The following is a 27335-nucleotide window of genomic DNA, read 5'->3' as shown; positions in this document are numbered from 1 at the left end:
AAACAAGAAACAAACCAAAACAAACCAGAAAAACAAACAAACAGGTAATATAACACCCAAACAAACAAACAAAAAACCCTAAACCAAAACAGTTATTGTGCTATTTCCTGTCCAACTACTATCTCAGTGTGTATGCAGTCTTTGAGGAGATGAGAAGTTAAATGCACTCCCATCTCCATCCTGTGTAGCTTGCAAATTTTTGGCATAAAACATTAGTAGCAATGTTGCAGCAGAGTGGCCAAGAAAAAAGAGAGCTCAGGTGCAACACTAATAAAATTTGGCTCCTCCAACACATGATGAACTTGCCATATACTGAGTCATTCATGGGAGATGATTAAGGAAGGGACAAAGGATGCTGAGGAAGGAACAGAGGAGAAGAAATTTGGGAGGGAGAAAAGGGTGGAGGGAAACAGCTGTGGAAATACTGTGAGGGAAAGGTGGAAAAGTGTGGAAATGGAAATGTCAGACAAATAGCTAGTCAGTGGAAATAAGGAAAAAATATTTCCCCACAATAGAACTGGAGACTTCCTAACCTAAATAACTGTTTATTCTAGAGAAATTTGCAAGAAGTTCTGTTTGTTAAATCCCCAGCTTTCCTATGAGCAGTTTGCCCAGGACTCCTTCTCTCGCAGAGTGGAAGGAGAAGGTATTTCATCTTCCCTTTCAGTCTGTGCCTTGAACAGTGTTGCCTGTGACATACATACCTTTTAATAGTAAAAGAGCCCATTTGAATGATTAAAACAATAATTACTTCTGTGCTGTTAAAGTTTGCTCAGGCAAAACACCAGCTGAGCTCAGCAGAAGTTTTGTGAGGAGCTTCAAAGCAAGTCAGGACTTTTCTCCTCACAGTGTGGGCAGAGTACCAGATGTAATGAGGACAGATGTGCAGAGCAAGGCACACTTTCCCAAAGGTGCCCAGGTGGTCAAGGTTGCCATTAGCTTTCTTCTTGTTATCATTCCTCTGTATCAGCATCCATTGACCTCAACAACACTTTCTTCTTTCTCATCCTTTTATCTCTCCCACCCTTTTATCTCCTGTCTCTAAATTCAGTCCCTCTCATCTTTCTAGAAATTCCTGCTAGCCTGTTTTATTTTTTTCCCTTGCATCTTCAGCCTTTTCCACTCACTTAATCCCCTTGATATGTTTTGGCCCAAATTCCCATCCCCTCCACTTCATCTGTTTTGCATACCATTCCTGCTGCTGAGGGATCTCTGGGCCATGAGAAAACCTGGGTTATTCCCTGCTGTCTTCGTTGTCCAAATAGCCAGGTCCCCTGCAGGTGTCTGTGTATTTTCATTCACTGGGGTTGAAAGTACAGTAACCTTCAGAGCTGGCTCAAGCTAAAATTAAGGCTGCAGACACCAGGCACCAAATGTTTCATTCAGCTCCCTAAGTTTGTCCTCTAGAGCTTCCAAATGGTTTTGATTAGTATTCCGAGGGAGAGTTCACTGATGGAATTAGTGAGAAACCAGACTGTCAATTTATTTATACCCAGCCTTAGGGCATAGCTATTGTGCATGTGTAAAGCTGTTGAGATGCAGGGAATATTCTGTAAGTGTGTGTGTGTATGTGTTGACTGGAAGTGGGTTTGCAGGGGAATTGCAAGGACTGAACAGTGACCTAAAGCAGGAGAGGCCACTGATGTGGCTGTGCTGAATGTCAAAAATCCCTTTTAGGAAAAAATTGATCCCTCTGAAATTTTCTCTCTGCTTGTATTTATTAGTATCTCCCAGCTCTAATTTTACTGTAATTCTCATTACCCTTGTGGAGAAATCTCTAATTTAACTCCTGGAGTCTTTCCACCTCCTTCAACAATATCTGTGATACAAAACTATCAATGTCTTTGTCTCCTGGAATATTTAAAGCACATGAGTAATGAATAATAAAGTTTTTCCATTACATTGTCATTTAGCCTAGGAAGTATTTTGAGGGCAAGCTGAGAGATATTGGAAACATTTAGTTGTGGGTATTCATTTGATGCATCAGTGCCTAGCATGAATGAACTGGTTTTCCAATACAATTTGATCAATTTTGTTAGGAAAATTTGTATTGACAGTGTTGAGACCAAATGATAAGTCTTTTATTCTTGTTCCCCTGTTTTGTATTACAGTGGCAAATAAATATACCTCACACTTGGGCTGTTATTAGGCATCACCTCCTCCCATTCTGTCTGTTACAGTATGAAAATGTGTAAGGGTTTAAGAAAAGTTTTTCAGCACCATTACTCTCTATAATGGCCAGGAAACAATTAACCTGTTATCCCTTAACATGATGTCTGCAGAAGATTATTTCATGACAGACCCCAAGGGACCAATTTGCATCATGCAGAGGAATGTGGTGCATCAAGCTGAAGCTGGTCCAGACTGGTACTTTGATGTAATGGAGAGCAAAATCTGTGTGGAGCTTTGAGCTGATCATTAAAGTAGGGTGGTTTAGTTAGTCTGAGGCTGGACTAATTGGGACTGATGAGCTTATCTGCAGTTTTCTGGTGCAGGGGTGCTGCTTCCTCCTTCAGAATTCGCCTGGATCCTTTTGGCTTGGGAAGATTTGCACCACGCTCCACTGGTCACACAGATGTGACCAGAGGAGGGGACAGAGCTGTAAAGCCTTGTGCCAGAGAGGAAGATGGGGTCACTGAGAATCCAGGCTGGCAGGACACTGCAGGGGAGGTGCTGGCAGGCAGAGCAGCTTCCTCCTGTGCAGCTGTGACAAACAGACCGTGTATTGTCACTCGGTAACACCCAGACAGCTTCCCTGCCATGGACTGTGCTTCCTACCAGCTTCTCAGCCAAACCAGACTGCATCATTTCTACCTTTCTTTCTTTTGTTTCTTATAGGACATTTTCATAAGTCTGAGTTGTAAGCACAATCTCTACATTTTTGCAGCTGGCTGTGCCACTTGGCTACAAGGGAAATGCCTGGAGGTCAGGCTTCCCTTTCAGTAATGCAGGTGGGACTGATTATTGACCACTACACCAGGTCCTGGCATTGCTGGCAGATGCCATCAATAACATTAGTTCAACATGTCAGCTCTGTCCCCAGCTTCAGTTTAATGGCAGTCGTGCTCTGCACCTCCAGCTCCTTCCTTCCTCTGCTGAGGGAGGGAGAAAGGAGAGAGAAAATTGCCTGAGTTAAAATAAATAGATGTCCATGTTTGAAGAGAATAAAGTATGCTAACAGGCAATCCTCTGGCTGAGTTTCTAGCTGTTACTCCGGAGCTGTCTAATATCAAAGCAATATGGGTGCGTCATACAGCAGCTGACTTCAGTGCATGAACAGTTACTGTCTTAGGCTTCTGAGGTGTGTTATAGTGTTAATATCATTATTATTGTTGTTTTGCTCATAGTTTCTTAAGGCCTTTCCATATCCTGAGTAAAGCTCTAGGGAGTCATAAAGCCACAGGCTGAGTTTCAGCTCAGGCACTGTTTGCATCTCCTTGATAGCAGTTTAGTATGTTGCCTTAATCTTGGAAGCAAGACCCTGAGATGCACCCCAGGGAAAGCCTAGAGATGTTCTTTGTATTTTTTGCCCCTGAGAAAATAACTCTCTTGCTGTGGAAATGGCATCTTTTTTCTCTGAAATGTCACCACTTCTGCCTGCTGGTTGTAACTCTGTTGCACTACAATATCTTAAGTCTTTTAAAGTAAAATAATAAAACATTTAGGAATCTCTTTAGAGCTGCTGAGCATTCTTATTGTTTTGTGTTAATGACCCTCAGTTCCCATAAACTTCTCCCTCCATTTTTGTTTTTCCTATAAATTATTGCTAAACTTTTTTGTACCAATATCTTGCTTGGCAAAGCTTGCAGTAGAGGTGAATAAGAGGAGAATAGAAATGATAATAGACGCTTACCCACTGTGATAAACATGCTTAAGAGACTGTTCAGAGAGCAAAGTCAGTTTTCCTGGGGCCCTAGACCCTGCCTAGCACTGAGGCTGTTCCCTCAGATGGAATGTGCTCTTCTGAGCAGGTCCTTCCTTGTCCAGCCACTCAGAACCTGTTTGAGTTCTGGATTATGTTCATCATAACTATAGATTCATGCTTTGCTCATAGGGCCTCAGAAAAGAAACTGAATTACAATTTCTTGTCAATAGCAAAATGTACTTGTGATCAGAGAGGGTGGTTTTTATGCCAGATGATCTTTGCATATGCTGGACCTGCTAGAGGGAAATTATGGTGGTGCTGTGCAAATAGTTTCTGTCCTCCAACAAAAATGCACTGAAAAACTCCTCAGGAGAGCTTCAGACATTGATGTGTGAAATCTCTTCTTTCTTCCATCCACCTGTGTGTTTTGGGCTGGGAAATAATCTTCCAGCTATACAGAGGTGCTCAGACTCCAGGATCCCAAAGCATTTTACAAAAATAACTTTACATAGGAAAAGAAGAGAGCTCTCTCCCCTGTCACGGATTACTGAACACATTATATTTTATAATATAAATTATAATATTTTCAGTACCCATGAGATGCTCACTAACAAATATCTAGTGGAGAGTGATGTGCAGCTCAAACCATGCTTAGGGCCAGGGCTTATTCTGGACTTCTGAGAGTTGCTAAGGAAACAGCCTGGGAATGGAGCTGGAAGTCTCTCAGAAGCTTGGCTGCGGAGATGTTTTTACTGCAAAACCACACAGGGCTGTTATTGGCAGAGGCAGCAGCTGGTCCAGCCCCTGATGGATGATGAAGTCTCTAAGTGCCAAAGATGAGGGACTCTGCAGTTTTAGTTTCTCTCTGGTATATCTGAGCTTTGTTTGTCTCCTGCCCTGCTCTCCCCAGAAGCATGAAACTGCCATCAATGGCACTGACTTACTCTGATGCAGGTCCTTGGTGAAAAACCAAACACAGACTATTCACAGCCAGCAAGGATCCACAGCTTGGAGAATTGCTCTCTTGAAAGATGAAGTTGATAATCCAAACCCTGTTTGTGCCACCATCTTTTAACAGGCTGAGAAATTCCTTAGAGGTGTTTGTTATTTTGCAATTACTTTGCAATTGATTTTCTTAAAAACAATTCATAACTTGTTAAAGATCTCTTCCTCTCTTCTCTCCCCTTGTCCAGTTCCCTTTTCCATCTTTGCCACTGCCTAATGTTTATAATCACAGGACTTATTTCTTTTTCCCCCGTTACTTAGGTAGACAGCTCCTCTACAGAGAAAAAGAAAAGCTAGATGATTTGTAAAAGTGGATTTACAGTCAGATTCTCCTGGGGTGTAAGTCTAATTCTTACAACGACTTCTGAAAATCTGAGACATTTAAACTATTTGCCTCTGTTTCCCCTGCTGTAAAACAGAGGCTATTTTAGGATAGCTTCTGTAGACCATGTGCTGTTAATTAATTTCCAAATGATTCTGTAGGGGAAACTTCCATATGTAGGAATCTTGAAACCTTGTGCTTCTCTCCATCAGGGCCTGCAGCTGGGAACGCAGGAGCTGGAGGAGATGGGAAGCAAGTTTTGCCTTGGTTTGCTGATTCTGCACCTCAAATCCCTGCCCTGCAGCAAGGAGCTGATGGCTCAGGCAGCACTCCTGCTGGATCTGGAGGAGGAGATCACAGACAGGGCACAAAGGTCAGTGACTGTCATATCCAGAGGGCTCTGCTGTGGGAATGGAGTTGGTGGGGCATGTTTTGGATTTAGATCTGCAGAAATGAACTCTCCTTGTGGCTCAGATTTGTATCTTAGAAGCTGCAGTGTACAGAGAGTAATTGGAATTCAGATGTAATTGACTCCCAAAGAAACTACTGAAACAGTGGGTCCATGCCCTGCAGCCATCCATGTGGAGGAAAAAAAAAGGTGAAAGAGAAGTACCTGTTCTCTGTTTTCCAGTGATTTTCCATCTTCCTATCAAAACTGTTCACTGGCACATGGGGATGGTACTGCCCCAGAAAAATTCATCAGTAGGAAACATTTTCCTGCTCACTGTCACATGGGGTTCTGTCCAGCTCAGATCCTCCATGGAGAGAATCTCTTATAAGAAATTCATTATCTAAGTGCTGCACTGTAGGGAACAAGTATTGCAGATTATAAAAGGACATTGATAGCAAGATTTAGAAATTGTGGACCTCATACTGCAGATATATTCCTAAAAATTCTTTTCCTCACTGCATGGAGTCCTGTAGTCATTTAGAGCATAGATTTATGACTTTTTGATGGACAGAAAGAAGTTTTGATCCCACTGGTTATTTAGGACATGTTTTTCCAAATTGCAAAATTAATTTACTTGCTTCCTATGTTCAGTGGGGGGTATTTAAGTGAGTTTGCTCCATTATAAATACAGGAGGAATTTGACCTGAAAAAGTGTCTGAGTATGAGACTATTCAGCTTGAATTTGAGATGCAGCAGAAATACATAATTTCTCTAGGCCGTCATCACTTGCTAGTGCTATGTGCATCACATATGTTTGCAAGAATGTTTTTCCAAGACACATGGAGAAAGAAGACTTAGTGATGTGACATGATTTGAAGCTCCCCGATGGCTTTGTTATCAAAGAACTCTCTCAGCTTCATCAATGAACATCAAGTTTTTCAGTTGCAGAAATACCCCTGTAATTTATAGCAGACTTCCAGTCTCTCCCCTGCAGGAGCATTTAGCCAACATTAGCACCACCTGTTCCTCATGCCAAAACCCATTCTTGCAAGCTTGTTCACAGTTTTAAATGTTTATGAGGGATGGTCTAAAATGAGGGATAAATGTAGAGACGTTCCTTTGGATTGGCTGTGCTCATTTGTAGTGTGAACACATAAATGAAGCAGTTAAGGTGCATGATGAATGCTATCCATGTTGTGGAGAGCCATCCAAAAAACCATTGCTCTGTCATTAGAGAGAGCTGCTGCAGCCTGGCTAGGTGGATGGTTTTTGGGATATAAATCAAACTTTTGAACTGGAGCTAGAAGAGCATTGGCATGAAAATAATGTAGAGGAAGAAAATCATCAAACCCTGACTTCTCTCAAACATTGACAAAAAGCCATCTGGTAACTCACAGTAACTCAGTGAGCATTTTCTCTGATCTTTGTAGCCTTCTGTTACTTTGTCCTTTAGCTGACTTTATATTAATGGGAATTCATTCTACTTATCCTATTATCTATTTACTGTGTGGTAGTTGATCAGTACAGAAGGAAGATCTCTAGTGACAAATATTTTTAAAGAAGTTAACAAAAAATAAAAGTTCTCTTTGTAAAACTCCCACATGTCCTCAGCAGCTGAAAGCAAAGTCTTCTACCTCTTCAAGTTTGCCCAGCAGTAGTGAGCACCTCTGTGGCATCCAGGAATGAATGTCATTGCTAACAGGCAACTGATAGGTAGCTGAATATTTTCAGTTCACTGGGTGTAATTGCAATTTTGTGAAATTTTACTAGCTCGGATGTAATTTGTTACCATTTGCAGACCAGGTAATCAGCTGAATTGATAGTCTCACCCAGAGGTGTCACATTGCAGGAGCTGGTTGCAAAAGGCTGTGTGAAGGGAGATGCAGGGACCAAAGTGTTTGCTAGCATATTCTCTTTAAGAATAAATAATTCATGGAAAATGATTGTGCAGCATATTGATTCTGATTCAGAAAATTAATACTTTCCTCCCATGTTTCTCTGAGCCTAGCCAAGAGAATTCCATGGTTTGGTTTTAGTGGGAATATTGCAACCAATGGAAGAATGCAGAATACAGAGGACTCACTGATACAGACAGGAGGGCAACTATTTCTACATCCCTCTCTCTGCTCACAGGTTCTGGAAAAAGAAAAATTGTTCTTTATCAAAACATTTCTCTGGAGAAAGCTGAGGGGTGACATTCAGTCTAATATTAATCTGTAAATATTAGGTCTAATCTAGTTCTGCAAGGTAGCACCAAAACCTTGCAGCTTTACTGCTGGTATATCATGACATCAATGGAAATTATACTCTCCTGCTTTCTAAGATAGACCCACCTCTGTGGGTTTGAGTGAAATGTTTGCAATTTAAAATTAGCTCTGTTTTCCTGTGTGCTTACCAGAAAAAGGCACAGTACCCTTGCATGCTTTCTATACTTTGCCTCAGAAAGTGTGAGTGGGTGTGAATAAAAATACCCACATTTCTGTGTACCTTTGCCAAAGCAAAATCAGATTTGGAGATCCTTCAGGTGTAACACAGGAAAAGTTCTGGGTGGTCACTAGGTGATTTTTTTTTCTTAAATGCTTTAAATAGTGAACAGCAGTGTGTTTTGAACAGCTTACAAGCTATCCCTGTTCCAGAAGTCTGCAGTGTCCTGGTCCCAGGAAATGATATGCATGACAGATATTTAAGTGGGAGGCAATAGGTTTTACTGTAGCTAATGCTTTCTGGCAAAGGAAAATGTGTCCCAAAGACTGTCCTGCTGATGAATCTAGAAAGAGATACAAATATGGGTGAGGCTTTCCATAGCAGTATTCACCAATATCAAAAGAAAAGATTAGTATTGTTCAGCCTGGATGAAAACACGAGCTTTTCTTAGTTGTTATGGTTTTGTTTTGTGGAAATCAAGCTGAAATTAAGCTGTGAGAAGTGTGATGTATTACACAGTGCTGAAGTTAAATACATCTATCTCAATCTAATGTGTGTTCTGTGTACGGGTTTCTGAGTGCCCATCTCTGTAATACTCTGGGTGACAGGTCAAGCTGTGGAACAATAAGTTAATCCAGGACTGGATAAAGCTGACTCCCAGATGAAATGTCTCATTGCAAAGGTACAGAGATCAAAAGCTGTGGAGCCAGAGATCTCCTCTGTTTTGAAATCCCTGCAGTTCACGTCCTGCATTTGTCTCTCTTTGCCCTGGTGTCTGCTGTGCGTGGCATTGACTTGGCATCTCAGCATCTCCCTCCGACAGCAAACATTTTCACCTGTCAAGGTTCATAACTGTTTGTGTCCTTTAATTTTCCTCTTCAGGCTCTCTGTGCTCTGGGTGTGCTGCAGCCTTATTCTCTCACCACTGCTGTGAGGGGGATAAAGGAGCAGGCTGGACCCTGCTTCTTCCCTGGAACAAACTATTTGCTGTGCACTTTATAGAGCTCTGTCAGAGCCAGTGGTCAGTAAATTGGAGGCAGGTAATAGCTGTCAGGGAAGAGCCTGCTCTGATGGAGGCATCCTGTGAGAATGGGGATTTCTCACACCATTGTGCTCAGCATGCTGTCTCTAATGAGCCAAAGAAAGGTGGAAGAAGCCTTTAGCAGAACTAACTAAACTTGGTTTGGTGCACAGACAAGAATTTCTTCCCATCCCCACTTCACAGTCTGTCTTTCCCCCACATTGTCAACTGCAAAAGGAATTATTCACAAGCATGAGTGGGGCCACACTTGGAATAAGTTCCCAGCAAAAGCAGTGCTACCTCTGAGAATAACCAAGAGGGGCTGAACTTCCACCAGTGGGGCTGAGTGGCTAATGGGACAGTAGAGTATTTCCCCTAAACACATGATGTCCCACGATAACATGAAGTTGGTCTAACAGCTCTGTGTCAGTTTTCAACATGTGGCAGCTGTCTCAGGAACATGCCAAAAATGGAGAAAATACAAGATGCAGCACAGAAGATGCATTAGAGCTACAATGTGTGATGATGAGGAAGAAAGGTTAAATTGCTCCAGGCATTAGTTGGTCTTTTAATTAATAACCTGTGCTTCTGGGACACATATTGACTCATATTCAGGGACCCTCATGTTACACAAGACCTCTGTAGGTACTTAGTTGTTGTGGCTTTTCTTTTCACTAATGATATTTCTACCAGCACTGAATAGGTTTGGTCTTATGGACCACTCTGACAAGACCAAAGGCCAAATATGTGGAGAATTTTTTGAGCTTTGCAATCATTTTCAACAAACAAAGCCGTGTGTCAGGTGCTCATACAAGCAATTATTCTGCTCTTTCACAAACTTGGCCTCATAAGACAGTATTGCCCTAGAAAGAATTGCTGATGTTTCCAGCATCCCACCATGCCTTACACCCAATTCTGGCATTCAGAACCTCTCTGTGGGGAAAGTGAAATGTAGCTTGTACTTTGGACATCATGTTTTTTAAATAATAGTTTTCATGCTTCATTTCCTATAAAAATAATTAAGTTTTAAGTCACTGCTGTCCAGGTAGCTTCACATTTGTCATGACCACAAGGAGGATGGGAAGTGACTGTTCACATAAAGCAGGTTGGAGAGAAACAAGGAGTGATCCCCTCCCACTCCAGTATCCTCCCCTTTTTCCTTGTGGTTTAAACTGATGGCACATTCCTTAATTTTCTTTTTTTCCCTGCCTTCCAGGTTGTGCTAGGAAATGTTTTGCATGCACTGCAGCAATTGCAGCCATTTGTTCATGAGACATCTCAGGTGTTGAGACAGACTTTTGTGAAGTCATTTTCTGCTGACTCAGACATTATTTATCTCCTGTGTTTCTTCATCATTTCTTACCTTTCTTGAGCACAGCCAAATCTCTTTCCACCCCAGATGGTAAATATTTGATGGTAAATAGCTCTGCTATTAATCAAAACCAGAAGGCTTAATAATTTCTCTGTTTCTTTGTGCAGATGTAACCTCTTCTTCTTCCATACAGTGAGCAGAGTTAGAATGGCCACTGTACGGATGGCAAAGCCAGAATTGACAAGAGGGATTTGCAGATCATTTGGAAATGTGTGTGCTGTTCTTCTATGCCACATTGATGCACCATCATGATCCTGGGTAGTATTGAACTGTTGAATCTCCCATCTTTTCACTAAAATGCACCTTCTCCTGATTATAGCTGTGCAAGCAATTTCACTCATCTTTTAAACTGTGTGGCCAAAAGGTGATTCAGATCAAATGAAAGTGATTTTGTGGAAATGAAGCAAACAAAAAAGTTCAAACAACAAGAAATGCAGCTGGAGCAAAGCATGCTCACATCATTTGAGGCATCCTTAGTGCATCTTCGAATAGCAGAAATGTGGTTATAGCTATATGCAGTAATGGAAAATGGTTCCTCTGCCTGGTGGGATGGGTCTTCCTATTCTTACATGTGAATGTGTGTGTCATTGTTTTGATTATACATACTGAAACAAATTGCAGCTGAAAGGTTTAGGTGCAAGACAGAACTTCACCTTGCACAGCATCCCATCCCTCCCAGCCTAGATGTAGCAGCAGTCTCAGTGTCCAGTTCTGAGGCAGGCTGGACAGCTGGACTCTGGGGAGCCCTCTGACATATGGCTGAAGATGAAAGTGCTCTTTCATCACTTAGAGAATCTAACTACAGCAGGAATTATTTGACCAGGTTTGATTCAGGTTTTTATTTGACTGGAGTTCTATTTTTCTGTAAGTAAAGATTTGGTGCATTTTTAACCTTGATCATCTGTAGACATTAAATACCTTGTGGCAGCTTTCAGAAGAGGAGGGTGTTTATTGATTTGATTTTTTCGCTTAGTCACAAATTTTATGGCTGGTAAAGGAATCTGAAATTTCTACTATTATATGAGCATCTCTGGATGAGGTATTTCTGTATTTGGATGCTGGAGAGAAAAGTGCTGTGGGAATGCATTTACCTAAGTAAGCCACACCACTTTGTCACTTTGGTGGAGAGCATGGGGCAAAAGGGGTTTCTATAATGCATTTCATGAAACACTTGTGAGAGCACAGTCTAACATTAATTCAGTATGACATGTGTGAGAGTGGCTGAAGCTGGGCTTTGGCTTCAGAGCAGTCTTATGTTGCTGTAACCATTTAGGATCAGCTCAGGAAATGCTTTAACTCCTGACTGTTTTATAACACTCCCCAGCAATCTCTCACACTGATGTTGCAAAAGAGTGGTGCCTCCTTGCACCCCCAGGGTCTGACCTAAAGAATTGCTGCCTCTGCTCTTGAGAGGAAAAAACCTTCAGATTTCAAGTTGAATCTATTACAGATTTTAGATTATATTGTTTTTATAGGCCTCGATAATCTTGTTTTCAAAATAAAAATGTGAACCTTCTTCTGTTCACCCCTTCATCCCTCTTATCCTGCTCTCTTCTGTGCCTCTCCTTTGTTATTGTGAGAATACAAGCCCAGAGAATTCTTTGGAGGCTCAGCCAAGCAATGCAGCCTATAATGAATATATTTGGTATTCAGAAGGCTTTCATGTAGCTGTTCACAGGTGAGCCACTGAAATTCAGCAACTTTTCATTAACACTTTCTAGAGCTGTCCCTATTTTCCTCCTATTGATTTTTATTATTATTCTAAAATGCCTTGCAAGCTGCTCAGCTTCTGTTGACTGCTATCAAATGCCAGCTCCAGCTATGCCAGGCTGGGTATAAGTATTCATGCTCATTTCAGAGGTAATTAATTTATCTTTTTTTAGCTAACAATAGCAATTTGAATAGATGCAGAAAGAAAGGAGAGGAAAAGAGCAATTGGGAAGAGAAAGAGATCATAGGAGGAACTTCAAACATGCACAGAAGCACTGCTTGCTATTGTATCTGTCTGAGGTTATTCAAATTACCATACTCACACAGATCTGACTGGACTACAGATAATGAACTTGTATATACCCAGCAGAACAAATGGGCTCTGCAGTGCCCTTTCTGTGAGGCATATTGCTATGGTGCTGTCTGGCATTAGACATTTTGGTATTGATTAGGAGCATCTGTATTTCTGTGCTGCAGTCTTTCTCCCTTAAGATCTAACTTGAAATATGAAAGGCACTGGGGCCCTTCCCATGCTGAGATAGAAAAATAAAGCAGAGGGCTATCAGGGGTTTCAGAAGTTCCCATTTATGGAGTGTTGCTATTTATGGAGTGCTCCCCAAAGCATTGTGAGGGGTGCACTCTTTTCTCTGAGGTGGCCTTTCTACAGACCAGGACACTGCTGACATCAGAACAGAATAGATGTTTGGTTCTTTTCCTGAGAGGATGCAAAGGGTAACGGGAGAATCAGTTCTGTTTAGACTATTGATCGTTTGGAATGCAGGCAGAGGTGGGATTTCAGATTGAACGTGTCACAGGTCTAGTGCTGAAGAGGCAGGTTCAGAGCACTATATATAGCCTTGTACAGACTATATCTATACTGCAGCAGCAACTGAACACCAGTTGCATTAGATTTAGAGCTCTGGCACAAGATCAGGAGGAGAAAACTTTTGTCAGTGCAACTCTGCTGGTGATTCCTGTCCTTTGTTTTCAGCTGTTTGACATTATTCAGAGGAATAGATGCACAAGGCATAACTGTAGTGGGAGTCCTTGTGTCTTCGTGTGGGGGGGGAACCATAGATAAACACTAAGGTTGTTTCAAGGATCTTGGTTATTTAGTGTTTCCTTGTGGAACTTTTCCAAATGGTGTTCCCAAAGTCCCAAAATAACTTGAGATTTGTGGAAACCAGGGAACAGTTGGATTTTTCATACCAGTACATGCTACTTTCAGGCAGCCAAGCAATGGAAGGAGTGAGTAGGATGGTAGTTAGATGAAATGCATTTCCAAACTTTAGAAATAAGCACATTTTTTTGGATGTTTTGTGTTTTTCCTGGCTTCATTGCAATTGTCACTTCAGTTGACCTCTACTTAATCTGTCCACAGCTCCCACCAGAGTTTTTTGAAGAACACAGTCATGCAGGTGAAAATTAGACTGGCTGAGGATCAAAATAGACTTTTCTATCCCATGTTGGAGAGTTAATCATGTGGCATAAAACACAGGAAGAAGAGACTTAGATCTGGTTTACCTGGATCAAAGGCTTCACCATGTGGCATTCTCACCCCTTGAATCCAGCACAGTGGCTCAGATGTCCAAGTATCACAGAACTTAGAGGCAAACCAGAATGAATGCCAGTGCTCTGTGAGCTTCTATAGAGCAGAATATCTCCCCACCCACCAGCAGCATCAGAGGCTCCAGTCCTGCAGAGCAGGAGGTGGTGCTGAGAGTAGCAGTGCATATATTGCCAGGGTCTGAAGTAGGTTTTGCTGTCGTGAGTGAAATACAGGGCTAGAAGGAGCTGAATCCCCTGTAAAACCACCAGTGGGATCCAGTTTTTCACCAGAAGTTTGTACCTGTATAAATTATTCAGACAATAAGAGCTAAGGAGTCCCAAATGGATTTGATTTAACAACCCTCTTAGTCTCATTGTGTCCCCATTGCTGCCTCCTTTCTCTGCAAAGAGAAAACAAGAGCAGAGATTTCTGCTTTCGAGGTAAATGCCATGTTGCAAGTCCTTTTGGTCTGGTGCCCAGCCTGCAAATGAGAGTCTGACCAGGTCTCCTCTGCTGTGGTGACAACGTACAGCTGCTATCTAGGAGCATACCAAAAACTTAGCAAGACAAATAAGAGACTAAATGGTTAAGGGGATAGAGAAGGCAGAGAAATTTATAATTAAAGCTGTCAAGTTGCAGTAAAAGGAGCACATAGCCTGGAAGGAAAGCGGGTGGGCGAGCAAAGTGTCATATTTGCAGGTGAAAGTTGGCACTTGAACAGCATTTTAAAGCACTCCAAAGCCACCTCCACTGACACCTCAGCTGCATTGTATATTCTGTCAGAGGCTGGCTGTATTGTGGCTGTGACTCACACACAGACCCTGCCTCTTGCTGCCTCACTAGATCCTGTACAGAGAGACAGGCAGGGGTATTGTGTGAGACAGGAGATAAATATGTGCAGGTTGTTGTTCCAGCACACACGTGCACCAGAGTGGATGAGTGCTCATGCACAGAGGTACAGACGTGAAAACCAATCCCTCCAGCCCCTGATAATTCATTGTATTCTCTCAGAAACCATATGGATTTATTAGGATGTGTATGCTTAATGTAATGTTGGTAAAAAGAACTTATGAGAATTAGGCTGGAGTTGAGAATAGAAGGATGTGAGGGGGAAGATGAACGTGAAATTAATACTTTTTTTATTTTTTGGCTGCAGAGCAAAAATGTACTCAAGCTTAACATCCCAGATCCTATTCTTATGAATGTAGGGAAAATTCTCTTTCAAGTACAGGAATTCTCTTTCAGTACTGGTGGAGCCCCATCTGTCTCTGGCCATGGTCACTCTGTAGCATTTAGCAACGCAGCCCAGTTGAAGGGATCTTCTTCACCAGTCCAGGACAGAGCACCACCACTTTCCTACTGATGTCACAGTGCAATGTCAGAGGTGTGGGGCTGATTCCAGGCTGGAACAGTGCAGATGGACCTGTGATGTGCTGGAAGGGCTCATGGGGGTGGGGATAGTGGGGAAGGAAGCCAAGATTCACCAGCAGAACTCTATGGAAAATTGTGGCTTTGCTAGAATTGGATTGGGGTACAAATGGATACAGAAATGGCCAAAACAAATGGAAAACCACACCTGTTTCTCGTGAACTTTCCTTTCTAAAGGAAAGATTGTCACTTCCTGCTGCTCTTGTGTCTCTGGGAAGATACTGAGGGTGTAGGCTGCTGCTGTTTGGACCATGAGTGCTAAAGGAAGTAGGCAAGGGCTGCTGTCAGAGCAGCAAGGAGAGACAGACTCAGAACAGTGTAAGAGGAAAGGAAAAGCATTCCCTTTGTCTCTGTTTAGGGGTGTTTTTCTCTGTTTCCTCCCCCTCGGCCATTTCCCATTCCTATTTCTATTTGTTCTTATTAAAACTTGTTTTTAGCTGGAGGAAAATTTAAATTTCTGGAAGGTCAGATTTCATTTTTAAAGTAACAATAACATACTTTCTGGTTAGACTTTCAAATATACCCCATACCATTTAAAAATACTTAATCAGCAGCTTTATCTATGGCCCATTATTCACCATTTAATCTATAATGGCTTCTTTTTAAGCATTAACAGTTACTTACTACCTCTAAATCCCTATTTAAACATGAATTTGAGGATTTGGACTTGTAAGGGAGAGTAAGCAATAAAAGCAGCTGAATGCCTGATCAAGATTCTGCTATCAGGCCAGTATGATCAGAAATTAGGAATAACTTGAAGAATAGAAAGCATCTGTTCTCTATTTCCTTGTCTAATCTGTTTGTTCTGTCTAGCCTACCCAACATGTTTTTACATCACACTCTGTACTTGAGAATTATTTTCTGTAGATGCCATTTTATAGTACCCTCCAAAAAGCACCAGCATCTCGTTAAAAGATAAAAGTTCCGTGCAATTCAAAGAGAAAGCAAATACCCTTTCCAAGTAATAAAGCTGTGCCTCATCTTCCATTGAACTGCAGGGGGCAGCCAAGAATTTGGGTAAAGTGTTGCTACCCGGATTTATCTCATCAGGTTTTTCCTGGAATTAATACTTATTTTTTGTTCTAGTGCATAACTTGTGTTTTCATCTATGAGAAAGTGAATCATGAGAGAGGATGTGCTGTAGTACTTTAGTACAGTCAAGTGTCCTTCCTGACAGTGCTCAGCACTGGAGATTTCAGAGGGATGAAACCACTTGCCATAGTGGGCAACTGCAGAATGCCCCTATCCCCTGGGGGAATGGTTTTCTATCTTCAGACAGTGTTTTATTTATACCTGGGAACACTAGAATTTGTAACATTTCTGGATAATTATAGTAACAATAATTCTATCTAATGAAATGTTCCAGTGCTCTCATTTTCTGTGTAACTTACTAGTGCTTTTTGAATCTTGCATTGCTCCTCACTGCACCCTGCTATCTTGTGAATTTTATAGATTGGCTGCATGTTGTGAGGAAAGAAAATATTTCCTTTCATCTGCTGCTCTTTCACCTTTGCAAATGCATCTTTATCCTCCACTGTAACAGAATAATTGAGAGTGCCTAAATTGCCAGGCATTTTGTAAACAACTATCACCTCCCTTCTCATGCATCTAGTCATGAAAGAGGAGAATTTTTTTAAATCTTATGCCTCTAACTACTTTTATCACCTACTTTGGACCCTGCTTATTTATATGATATATTTGAAATATAGGAAACCAAGAATTCAGAATGGGTTTTCTAGGGAAAGTGTGGCATATTTTAAAGTAAGTTTTGTAGTATTTTTTGTGTTGTCTGTGGCCTTGCAATTGAGGTTTATTATTTTCAAGAAGGGTGGTGTTTTTCTGGATTAATCAGCTCTATCCTCATTTGGTTGATGGAGAAATCCTTTTACCTTTAAGCAGTTTTCTTGGACGATTACTGGCCACAAATGGGGTTGGTGAAGACTCCAGTCTCTCTCATGTGCATGCCCATAAAAAGTGATGCCTCTTTTTAGACCTTTTAGATTTCAGTGTCTGTCCTGAAGAAAGTGCTTATTCTTACCTAAATATCCCAGACAGGACTGAGCAGAAAATAAAGAAACAAATGGATGAGGATGTGATGCTGGTAGTTTGTGAGAGGTACAGAACAGAGAGAAAAAGATGGACAGTCCCTGTCAGAGGTGGATTTGGAAGGGTAAGGGCAGGACAAGACTTAAGCCCTCTCCCTGCCTTCCCTTCAGCTCATGGGAGTGATTCTCAATATTACAGAACCTAATTTCAGGAACTCAGGATTAAAAAAAGGGTTGAGTGGAAATATAAATAATGGATTAGGCTGAAAAATTGGTTTAGGCACTTTGACAATGTCTCTAAGGTGTCTTTGCCCCTTTCAAGGAGAAACAGATTGGAGACATGAGATGCAGAAACATGGCTTTTGTTCACTTTTCTCCCTCACGTTTTAAAATCATATCCAAACTCTTTTTGTGCAAATGTGCTGCTCATGATCAAAGACTTATCTCGGAGCAGAGAAAGTCCCTGGAGAGCAAGGCCTGAAGGCTAAGCCTGCAGTGCAGCTGGCTGTATCCCAGGCTGTTTGGGAAATCTAGTCATGCATGACCCAGCATCTGCTGATCCAGTGCCGGGGAGCAGTGTACCCCAGGTCCTTCCCTGACTTTTGGTCCTCGCTCCCTTTGCCAGCCCAGCTCCCTCTGGAGGCCATGGTCCATCAGGAGTTTGCCCTCACCATTTTCAAGTTGTCTGTAAGGCTCTTCTGTAACCCTGAATTTTCTCAGGAATTGAATACTCTGGTGTAGAAGCTGGGATTTATCTGAGAAGGGATAATGGACAGGAACAGTTGAGCTCCTTGCCCTTTTCAGTATATTTTCCCTCATGTCTTGTTTCTGGCATTTCCATCCACTCACAGAGTGACTCTAATAGCAACCAGCTTTGGGGGAAGAAGCAACAGAAAGATGTTCAGAGAAACTTCAGAGCTGATGCCCTGCAGGTATGACAGGAGCAGCCATGGAAACAGCATACCTGTTTGCACAGAGATCTCTCCTGCCTTGTGGTGCCTTCCTGCCTTTACTGCCACCCCTGTGGGACACTGGAGTTGTGTGCCAAGAAGGCTGCTGTTAACACAGCTCAAACACCTCACAGACAGCAGTGCTCTTGATCTGTCATTAAAAATGTCCTTGACACACTGTGGCATCAGGAGGAAGGCTTGTGATGCTAATTGCTGGCAGCACTGTTCTACCATGGATGTCACACAGAAAACCCTAGTACATTTTGTTTTAATTTTGAGAGAGGGAGGCTGGCTTGGTTTTGCTACTTCTTTTTTCAGATTTTTCTTTTTTTTTTTTCCTAAGAGTTTCCCCAAAGGGCATATGACAGCTGTGAGGGTAGGCCTGTGATCCCAGGAAGGTGACCTTTCCATCCCTGGTATGACCTTTCCCCCTGTAGTCTCTGGTGGGCTATTTTATTATTTTGTTTTGGGATTTTTGTTGTTTAGTTTGGGGGGGTATAGCCGCAGAATGATGTTCCTGTGTACTCTGCATCCTGGTAGGACTGTCCTCTCAGTTAAATTAGATTTAGGGTTTTCAACTACTTCACAGCTTTTATACCTCCTGAGTGTTCAGCCTACCTCCATCTTCTCTATGGTAATAGCAAAAGCTGGAGAGTTTCCCTTGTTTGCACCTTGCTTTTTCTAGAACTTACCCGTGCTCTGTAATGATTAAGAAAATTAAGACATGGGGATATATGCCCTTGTTTAGTCCCTGATGATGGGTCAAAAGTGGAAATTAATAAGACAGGAAATTTGTTTCTACTCTGCAGTCAGTAAAGGAAATTCACTGGAACCAAATTAATCATGAAACAGGCACAAAGAGGAGAACAGATTATCAGGGAATTAACTCATTAATTAGATTCATACAAAAATTCAGAAAAGGGTTTTCTTCAAGATAACCACCGACTTCAAAGTTCAGCAAGAGTTGGTCTTGGAGTACAGAAAATTTTATATCAAAATGCTGGCAAGGTTTTATTTTAGCCCAGCATTTGGCTGGTTATAATGGTTTATCAGAAAAGCTGCAGGAAGGCATTCAGCAGCTGGCATCATCTAACCACAAAGTGTGAGGACAGAAGCTATTATCAGCCGTTCACATCACTAAACTCTGGTTCCTGGTGTTAACAGCAGTGTGGGAGCCCTCTCTGTTATGGCACCTTGCTAAATTTAGAGCTTGATTGCAAATCCTCCAGTCAATAGCAGCTGCTTGCTGGTGAGTTTTTTTCCTAGCACGAGGGTGAGCAGAAACCACAGGCAGATTTAAGTGAGGTAAAGTGCTAAAACACCATCCTGCATGTGGCACTTCTCAGGACCCCCAGCACGCCCCCTTTGTTCCAGTTCTGAGCAGCAGGGTAGGATGGAGGTAGATTCCAGTTTTTCAAGTAGACGGGGTTTGGCTGGAGTCTCCTCGCTGTTCTGATGGGAAGCTTCTCTCCATGAATCTTTCTTAGGCTGTAGCTTGAACTCAGGGTTAATTTAGGACCCACACAGCCCTATTCTTGTTAAATCAAGATTTATGCTGCCTGTCTTGCTTGCTGCACTTGAGCACGAGCCTGCTTGCTGTGCAGGTGAAATGTCTCCTTTAGTGCTGCCAAGCACGGATACCCTGGTGAAGGGAATGCAGGAGAAAGGAAAAGAACTTGTTGTAACTCTCTGCTCTGTGCTGCAAAATCCTGCCAGGTCCCTTCACAGCCTTTGTGGTGAGACCTGCTGCTGCCAGATGCCACAAGGTCCCTGTCCCTGGGCCGGGCTGGAGCAGAGGCCACGCTGCTGCAGCAGAGCTGGGATTCGTGTTGAGCTTGGTTTCTGTAGCATGTTCTTAATGAACTAACAACCCAGAGCTGGTTGAAATGAGAGTGAATCCATGTGAGAAAGGCCCCCTGCTTCCTCACTTACCCTTTCCCACCTCCTGCTTTCACTGAGCCTCAGCAGGAATGCAATCAAACCGCGCTGGGGAACACCTGAGCTGCCTATTTGCCACTTAGGACTTCCTGGGTAGTGAAGTTTCCACATTGTTTATTTAGAGCTAAGTGTTCTGCTGGGTCTCTTCTCACCTTCTGTAAATAACAACTGTCCTCAAAATTCTTCAGGCTGATTACTGAGGATGACAATCTGTGTATTTTCAGTTGCTGAGCCGTATTAATCTATGATATACTCTGGCCTGTGAATGGGAAAACTAATGCATTGAGGGTGTCACCCTCAATGAGGTAAAAGCCAAAGGACATATTCTTCCTGGACATGTGAAGTAAAGTGCTTTGCTTGGATGTGATTAAATCTCCCAGCAGCAGCAGCAGTGCATAAAGTGTTAGAGGAATTTGCCTTTGAAATCAACACGATAGAGATTTTATAGCACCAAAACTAATTCAGTTTTAGAAAATATGAGGCATGGGTTTGGGGTTTTTTTTTTGCCTACCTGTTGCTTGTCATGGTAAAGTTTACTCCACTCAATACAGGAATTGATGGCAGAGGGGCAAACACATATACACAGAGAAAAACGATACCCAAGTCCTTCAGCTGGCACCAAATACCAACTTTATTAACCATCTAGAAGTTTTGCATCTGGCAATGCCAGTTTTCTAGCACTTTCTTTACAGTCATTGGGAGCAATTCATCCCATTTGTCTTGCACACCTTTCATAACTTCCACTAGTAGCAGGGTAAGTAACTGGGAGGTGCTGTTTCACCAGAGGGACAGGAAAAAAATAAAAAGAGAACAGAAGGCATAGTCTAGGGCTGAAACATCTTCTCCTTTCTCTTTTGGAGTATAAACCTCTTCATATCAGAGTGTAAAAGCTGGAAATGCATCTCCTGAGACCCAATCAAAAAACACACTCTAGCAGCCCTTGCTAAAATGCAGATGAGAAAATATATGTGAGGTTAATGGATAATACAATTATACAGAATTCAATCCAGAGTTTATATTGTGATAATTCAGTCCTGTGTAATCCACACCAGGCTGATAAAATATCAGCTTGTCCTGTGGATGTGAAACAAGGCAGTTGAAGACTTCTCTGTGCTTTGGAACAGAACAGTTAATGCAGAGTATACATTCAAGGAGCAAAATTTCTTCTTTGTGCTTTTAATACAGCAAAATGTTTTGCTGCTTCTTTGGTTTCCTTCCTTCAGTCATAACAAAGGAATGTTGGAAGTGGCTCCAGAGAAACAAAGCCTAGAAAAGAAAAGGGATTTAGAGAGAAGAGATTAGATGAGATTTGTAAGAAAAAGAATTCCCAGTGCCATGTTCCCAGCTCAGTCTTCTGAAGGGGAGCCCTTTGCTCATGATTCACTTGGCAGCTCTGCCCAGAGTGGCCTCTCTCCTTCATCTCTGCAGCTATAAATTAATACCCAGCCATAACAGCCCTGCCAAGCTCGGTTGCTGCTGATGTATTGTACACAGCTTTCATTAATGTATTTGTGCCCAGCAGCTCATCAGTGAAAGCTCCTTCTAATTCCCTTCCTTCTGATCAGCTCTGGACTTCTAAAGAGCAGGAGTGAGTTTGCAAGAGAGGAGTGACCTGTGATGTTCTCTTGGTGTAGCTTGAGCAAGTTTTATTCGAGCTTTCCTTTAACACTGCACGATTTAATCAGGACATGTTGATATAGATTTGTACCTCCTCATCTTCCTGTCTTTCGACCTTACAGTGATTGGCTTTTAATACTGTTGTCTCCAGTAGAGACTGATTTTTCTGGTTTGGGAGCCATGTGCAGACTTTTCCCTGCCTCCCGTTTCTGATATACAGCAATTCCTGCAATGGTTGGTGGAAAGGGATGGCAGCCACCCTGCAGTGCTCTGGCCAGCCTGAGCTCTCACAGCCCTGCTGCTCCTTTGCCTCTGCTCTGATAGCTGGTATGGAAATTATTCCTCCTATATTATCATTGTGGGGAATTAACTTTAAACTTCATTTGTGTTTGCATAAAACCAGAGGAGTTAAGGGCTAGGATCTCCAGAGGTCATCAGCTTCCTGCAGTGAGGATCAACTTTACCTGCACCACTCTTGCTATGTTAATCTAATTTTTCTAGGAGAGCTTTAATAATGGAATTACCAGACTTTCTCCAAATAATCTATTTTAGCTCCTACCAGATTTATATTTTCCAGGTATCTGGCTTGAGCCCTGTCTTGCTACAGGAAGTCCTGGACAGTCATTTCCTTACCTATCCAGCCTAGATATAGAATTAATTATTTCAATGTGTCTTCTGCACTGTTTTCAGTTGCACCAAGTCCTCCCTGAATTGCTTTTCCCAAGCTGGAAACAGATCTGTAGCAGAGATCTTAATAGTACTGGATCAAGAAAGAACAGATTAATTTATATGTCAGCCTAAATTCTCTATACCCACACAGTATTGTATTTGCATTTTTGTAAAAGAAAGGAATGGGTGGCTCATTTTCAGCTTGCAGTTTTCAATAAGGCAAATCAGCATATTTTCCCAGTAGAAATATTACCTTTTCATTGCTCCTCATTTTCTGTGTTTGTACCATTGATTATTCATGTCGAATTCAAGTAACTTGTACTTGACCCTATTGAATTGCAACTTCTTTTAAGGTTATATCTCTAGATTTTCAAAATTATTTTGAATCTTAATGCAATTTTTGTCTTACTTTGGTTTCATCTGCAAATTGGATTAACATACTTTGCATTTGTCTAAATCTTTAATGAAAATATTGAATTGTACCAAATCCACATCCAAGTCCTGCAGAAGCTCATTCAACACATTAGTTTTGACAGTGAAATGCTGAGAACTGTCCTGGGTACAATTTTCTAAACAGTTTATATAATTACTCTGCTGTGATTCACCTAGATCCTGCTGATTATTTGCTGCAAGAACTTGAAATGGTTTCAAAAAGCTTTCCTATGTGACATCTTGTCCATGGGGTATTCTCCTGGTACCTTCTCAGAGAAGCAAATGAGAGCAGGCCATCGTAATTTGTTCTTGACAAAGCTGTGTTGACTGATTCCCACTTCTTTTCTCCTAAGTGCTTCCAAATTGTTTCTTTGCTCTGAGGAACTGGAGTTAACCTGACAGGTCTATCGTTTGCTGTCTTCTCCTTTCTCCTGTCTTCAAAAGACAGTCACTCTATTGTGTCAGTTATCTGGTTCATCACCAGCCCTTCCTAAGCTCAAAAAAAATAATCATTAACAGCTTTGAGCTTGATTGAGTCAGTTCCTCAGAACTGCAGAAAGAAAACAGTAGATGCAGATCATTTGGAAAATCTGAGCAATTTAACTTCTCTAACCAATCCATTTTGTCTTCTGGGCCTCCTTTGTTAGTCCTTAACAATGTTAATTCATCACAGCTGACCTTTTATGAAAACTTGTGCAAAAATCACTCTTCTCAGCCTTGTTGTCAATAAGTTTTCCTTCTATAAAAAGTGGACTAACAAATTATGCTGCATTTTATTAGTAATAAACTTAAATAATTATATCCTTTGCTGTGGGATATTTTTGCCAGTCTCACCTCACTTTGTACTTTCATTTTTCATGCTTTCCTTAGCTGTTCTTTTTGTACATTTGCACTCATTAGGTTATTCTAATTTTTTTTAGCTTCCTTTGTACTTTCACCATATATTTGAAGTCAGTTAAGACCTTTTGGTATGACCAAGCTGATCTGGCTACATTATTTTGTAGTAAAATAGCTCAACTTTGTAATTTTTCTCAGGAAAGTGCCAGGTTATTTTTAAGTCTCTTATAGAAAGAAAATTCTCAAGGATCCTCCCCCACACTTCCACCCACCTCCATTGAATTCATGGCTGTGGAAGATTTACATAAAACCTTGGCTGCTTGATCTTACTCTTTCACTAGGCTTTGGTGGAATTCTTTCTTGGAAGCACCTTTCATGGTTCTGGGGCTTTTGTTGTCTTTCTCTTATGGCAGTGCTTGCAAGGAAAATGTGAGTTCGTGCTTTAATGCTAGAGAAGTTCATGTTTTATGCTGGGTTGACAAGGTATTTAAGAGTGAGAAAATCTGCTCAATATCAGGGTTCATTACTTGTGAAGGAAACTGTGTTCAGAGTCACCTTTGCCTGGAAACCATATTCACAGTCAGACAAAGTTACAAGATGAATAAACCCACATTATTCTGTTAAAGTGTGTTTCAAAGATTGCAAATTTCATCACACTCCTGTTGCTGCAAAACGACACACAAAACCTTTGCTCATTTTATCTAAAGACCTTGGCTTTATCTCCTATTCTGCAAGTTCTGTTTCCCAAAGTCTCTTCATTCTTTGAAGGGATTGTCAGGAGTTTTTGATCGATTGAAGGTGTTAAAAGCAGGTTGGAGTTAGACTCCAGTGTATTGCTGCTCCTTTAGATTGGTGATGCTCCATAATAGCCCAGAACTGGCCTACAAATCATCTGATTATATTGGCTGGGTGCCTGATGAATTTAAACCCAAGGAGATTTGCTTTCAGCTCTCTTGCTGGGTACCCTTGGGCTACCTTGTGGAATGAGGGGAAATCCAGTAAATTTAATGGCCTTGACACTGCTCAGGGTCAGGTTTTGTTTTGGTTTGTTTTTCATTCTGACTTAAGTGTATGTAACTGTTTATTTCATTTGTTACTGGCCATCCCCTGCCTTGTGCTGGAGTGAGGTTTCTGGAAGGCCACAATGAAGTTGCCCTGAAGCCTTTTCCTCTCCAGGCTGAACAGCCCCAACCATCTCAGCCTGTTTTGGTAGGAACAGCCCCAACCATCTCAGCCTGTTTTGGTAGGAACAGCCCCAACCATCTCAACCTGTTTTGAGAGGAGAGTCTACATTTCATGAAGCAGGTTTGTTCTCTCCAGTAAAGGCTTCTTGGCTCCCTGTGATAATTCTCTGTTTCACAGGGTGCTCCAGAATATTAAACTTTTACAACTTCTTTTGCAAAGGCTTTAGGCTTAGTGGGATAGAACAGACAGCATTTCTGAGTGTTCATATAGGGGTGGGGTGGGCTTAGGTGCTGGAATGTGCTTCCCTCAGTGTTTTAGAGTGTATTATCAATTTTCCCCAGTGCTTATTATCTGAAGATTGAAATCTGTGGCTGCACTCTGTTGGGTTTGTGTCTCCTCTAATTGCAGTGTCTTCTAGCTCATCCTGATTTATAGCTTGCTGAAAAGCATGTATCCCATAGGATAGAAAGCAAGATGTGCAGTTTTATATGGCAGGACAGATACCAATGAAAAATGAAGACCAACTTTATCCGAGCTGGAAAAAATACTGAGGGACCAAAGGGAGAAATTGAAAAGAACAGTGACAATAAATGTTGACCATACCCCTTTCCCTTTGCTCTGAAGCCTTTTGGCCTTTTAGACCAGAGGTTTTCAAAGGAGGGTTTAAAGGACCAACTGTTTACTAAATAACCTTCATTTAGAGGGTATGGAGTGTTGTCACTCAGGGAATTGCCCATTCCAGGTGAGTTTACCTGTGTTCAGTGGAACTGCACCTCACCTGCAGTGGTGGAAGGAAGGAAAATATGAGCTTCTATAACTTCTAAATGCCATTATGCTTCTGAAGAGATGAAAACTGTTCTCCGAGTATGGTCTTAGTCTGAGGTGGATGTGAGGTGAAAGAGGCTGAATCAGAGCTCCATGCATATAGTATGAGTTCTTCTGTTGAATTCAGTGAGCTCTGAATTAGACCCCAAGTGTGTGAGAGAATGCAGTCTTGAGCAAGAAAATTTCAATACTTTCATTACTTTCATTTATACATTTTTTTCTAATAATGTTTTTTTTTTGTTTGGCGGTTGGTTTTTTTTTTTTTTTTTTTGGTTTTTTTTTTTTTTTTAGCGAAAGGTACTCTGATGTCCTGCCTGAAATCTGAAGAATAATAATTATTCTTGATATTCAGTCTTTTAGCTGAATGTTAAGAGGGAGGAAAAGATAATATGGGAAAAAAAGACAAAAAAAATGTCTTGGTTTCTTATTCTTTACACCTTCAGGGAAGAAGCAGACACATTTGTGAGCTCAGTCTTATAAAGGAAAGAATAAATCCAACAGTGCTTAGAAACAAGGCCTTAATTGTGCTGAATTACTCTGTATGTGAGAACCTGCCTTTGCCCAGCACATGTCTTTTTGGAGGATGAAACTTTGAAAAACTCTGAAACAAAATTTTTTTGAAAACCGTGGAGATTGTGACTTGGAAATTCCTAGATCCCCTGTTTCTGTTTTCTCTTGCTTTCTTTATCTAGTATCAACAACTTCCTATTTCTAATGGTTTCTTCATTTATGGTTTTGGACTTTGCTTTTCTCTGTGTTCCAGCCATATTAAATGAAGCCAAGACTTTCTAATCTGCATTTGTAACACATATCCAAGAGGAGATTAGTTTCAAAATGAGACTAGAAAATAGTACCTGGCTCCCTCAGATAAGCTTGAGACAAAGCCAGAGCAGTGCTGAACTCTTTGGAGTCCTGGTTATTCCATTGACTTCTGCTTCCCTTTTACTCCAGCACTGAATTGCAGTTGTAGTTCAGAAAAGTGGCAGCAAGGAGTAGCTTGTGGGGTGTCATATTCAATCTCTGTCAATGATGTCCAAGTCAAATCAAAGGATATTTTCTCCCCACCCCTGTCACACGGGCACTCTGGCACCAGATGTACTACCCGAGATCTCTCAGACAAACTGGCTGCCTCCTTAGCTGCTACACTGACACAGAATGTGGAAACAAAACCCTCTAAAAACAGAATAATCTGTTTTTGTGAGGTAACTGTTCTACTTCTATAACAGTATTGTGGTAGCTCCAACAAAATTCAATGTCTAATTAGCTTTTTCCTTCTTCTGTACTGCGTAACACAAAGGAAACAGAATATGCCTTCAAGCTTTTGGTGTAAAGAACTACAACCAAGAAATATTCTTCCACAGAATAGAAATATTTCCAAATAGTATTTTGATGCTTTTAATGTCATCATGCCTAGTATTTATCTGCCCAGTGTCCAGGGCTTTGTGTCATGAGAGAAAAGACAGCTAAATAACATGAAATGCAACAAATCTCCAAGAAATGCGAGGCTTTGTGTTTGTTTTGATCGCAGTTGCATTCTTTCTGTGTTGCTTTCTGCCAGCATCCTGGGGCTAGGGGTGATCTGGGACAGGGGGAGGTGGAAGAACAGATTATAAAACAGTTATAGAAAGGACATGCAGAATTTGCAATGATGTGCATTGTTGATTTGAAAGCTGAGTTTTTCCAGCAACAAAACAGAAACACAGTCCATGATTTCAGTGCATATTGCAAAACACTGGAGAAAAATCAGTCT

The 27335-nt window shown here is 41.4% G+C and overlaps 1 protein-coding gene across 1 annotated transcript in view; it reads left to right on the top strand.

The window, feature by feature from the left end:
* AGBL1 (AGBL carboxypeptidase 1) overlaps positions 1-27335 on the top strand; it is a 267851-nt gene that overhangs the window by 175692 nt on the left and 64824 nt on the right. The window contains exon 22 of the mRNA XM_041418903.1: positions 5405-5565. Coding sequence (XP_041274837.1) covers positions 5405-5565 — 161 coding nt within the window. The remainder of the gene's footprint in view (positions 1-5404; positions 5566-27335) is intronic.

The sequence above is a fragment of the Onychostruthus taczanowskii genome, unplaced genomic scaffold, assembly GCF_017590055.1.
Source record: "Onychostruthus taczanowskii isolate IOZ18803 unplaced genomic scaffold, ASM1759005v1 scaffold6, whole genome shotgun sequence".
In the NCBI taxonomy this organism is placed as follows: Eukaryota; Metazoa; Chordata; class Aves; order Passeriformes; family Passeridae; genus Onychostruthus; species Onychostruthus taczanowskii.
The sequence above is the reverse complement of the archived record's forward strand: the minus strand, read 5'-3'. Positions and strand labels throughout refer to the sequence as shown.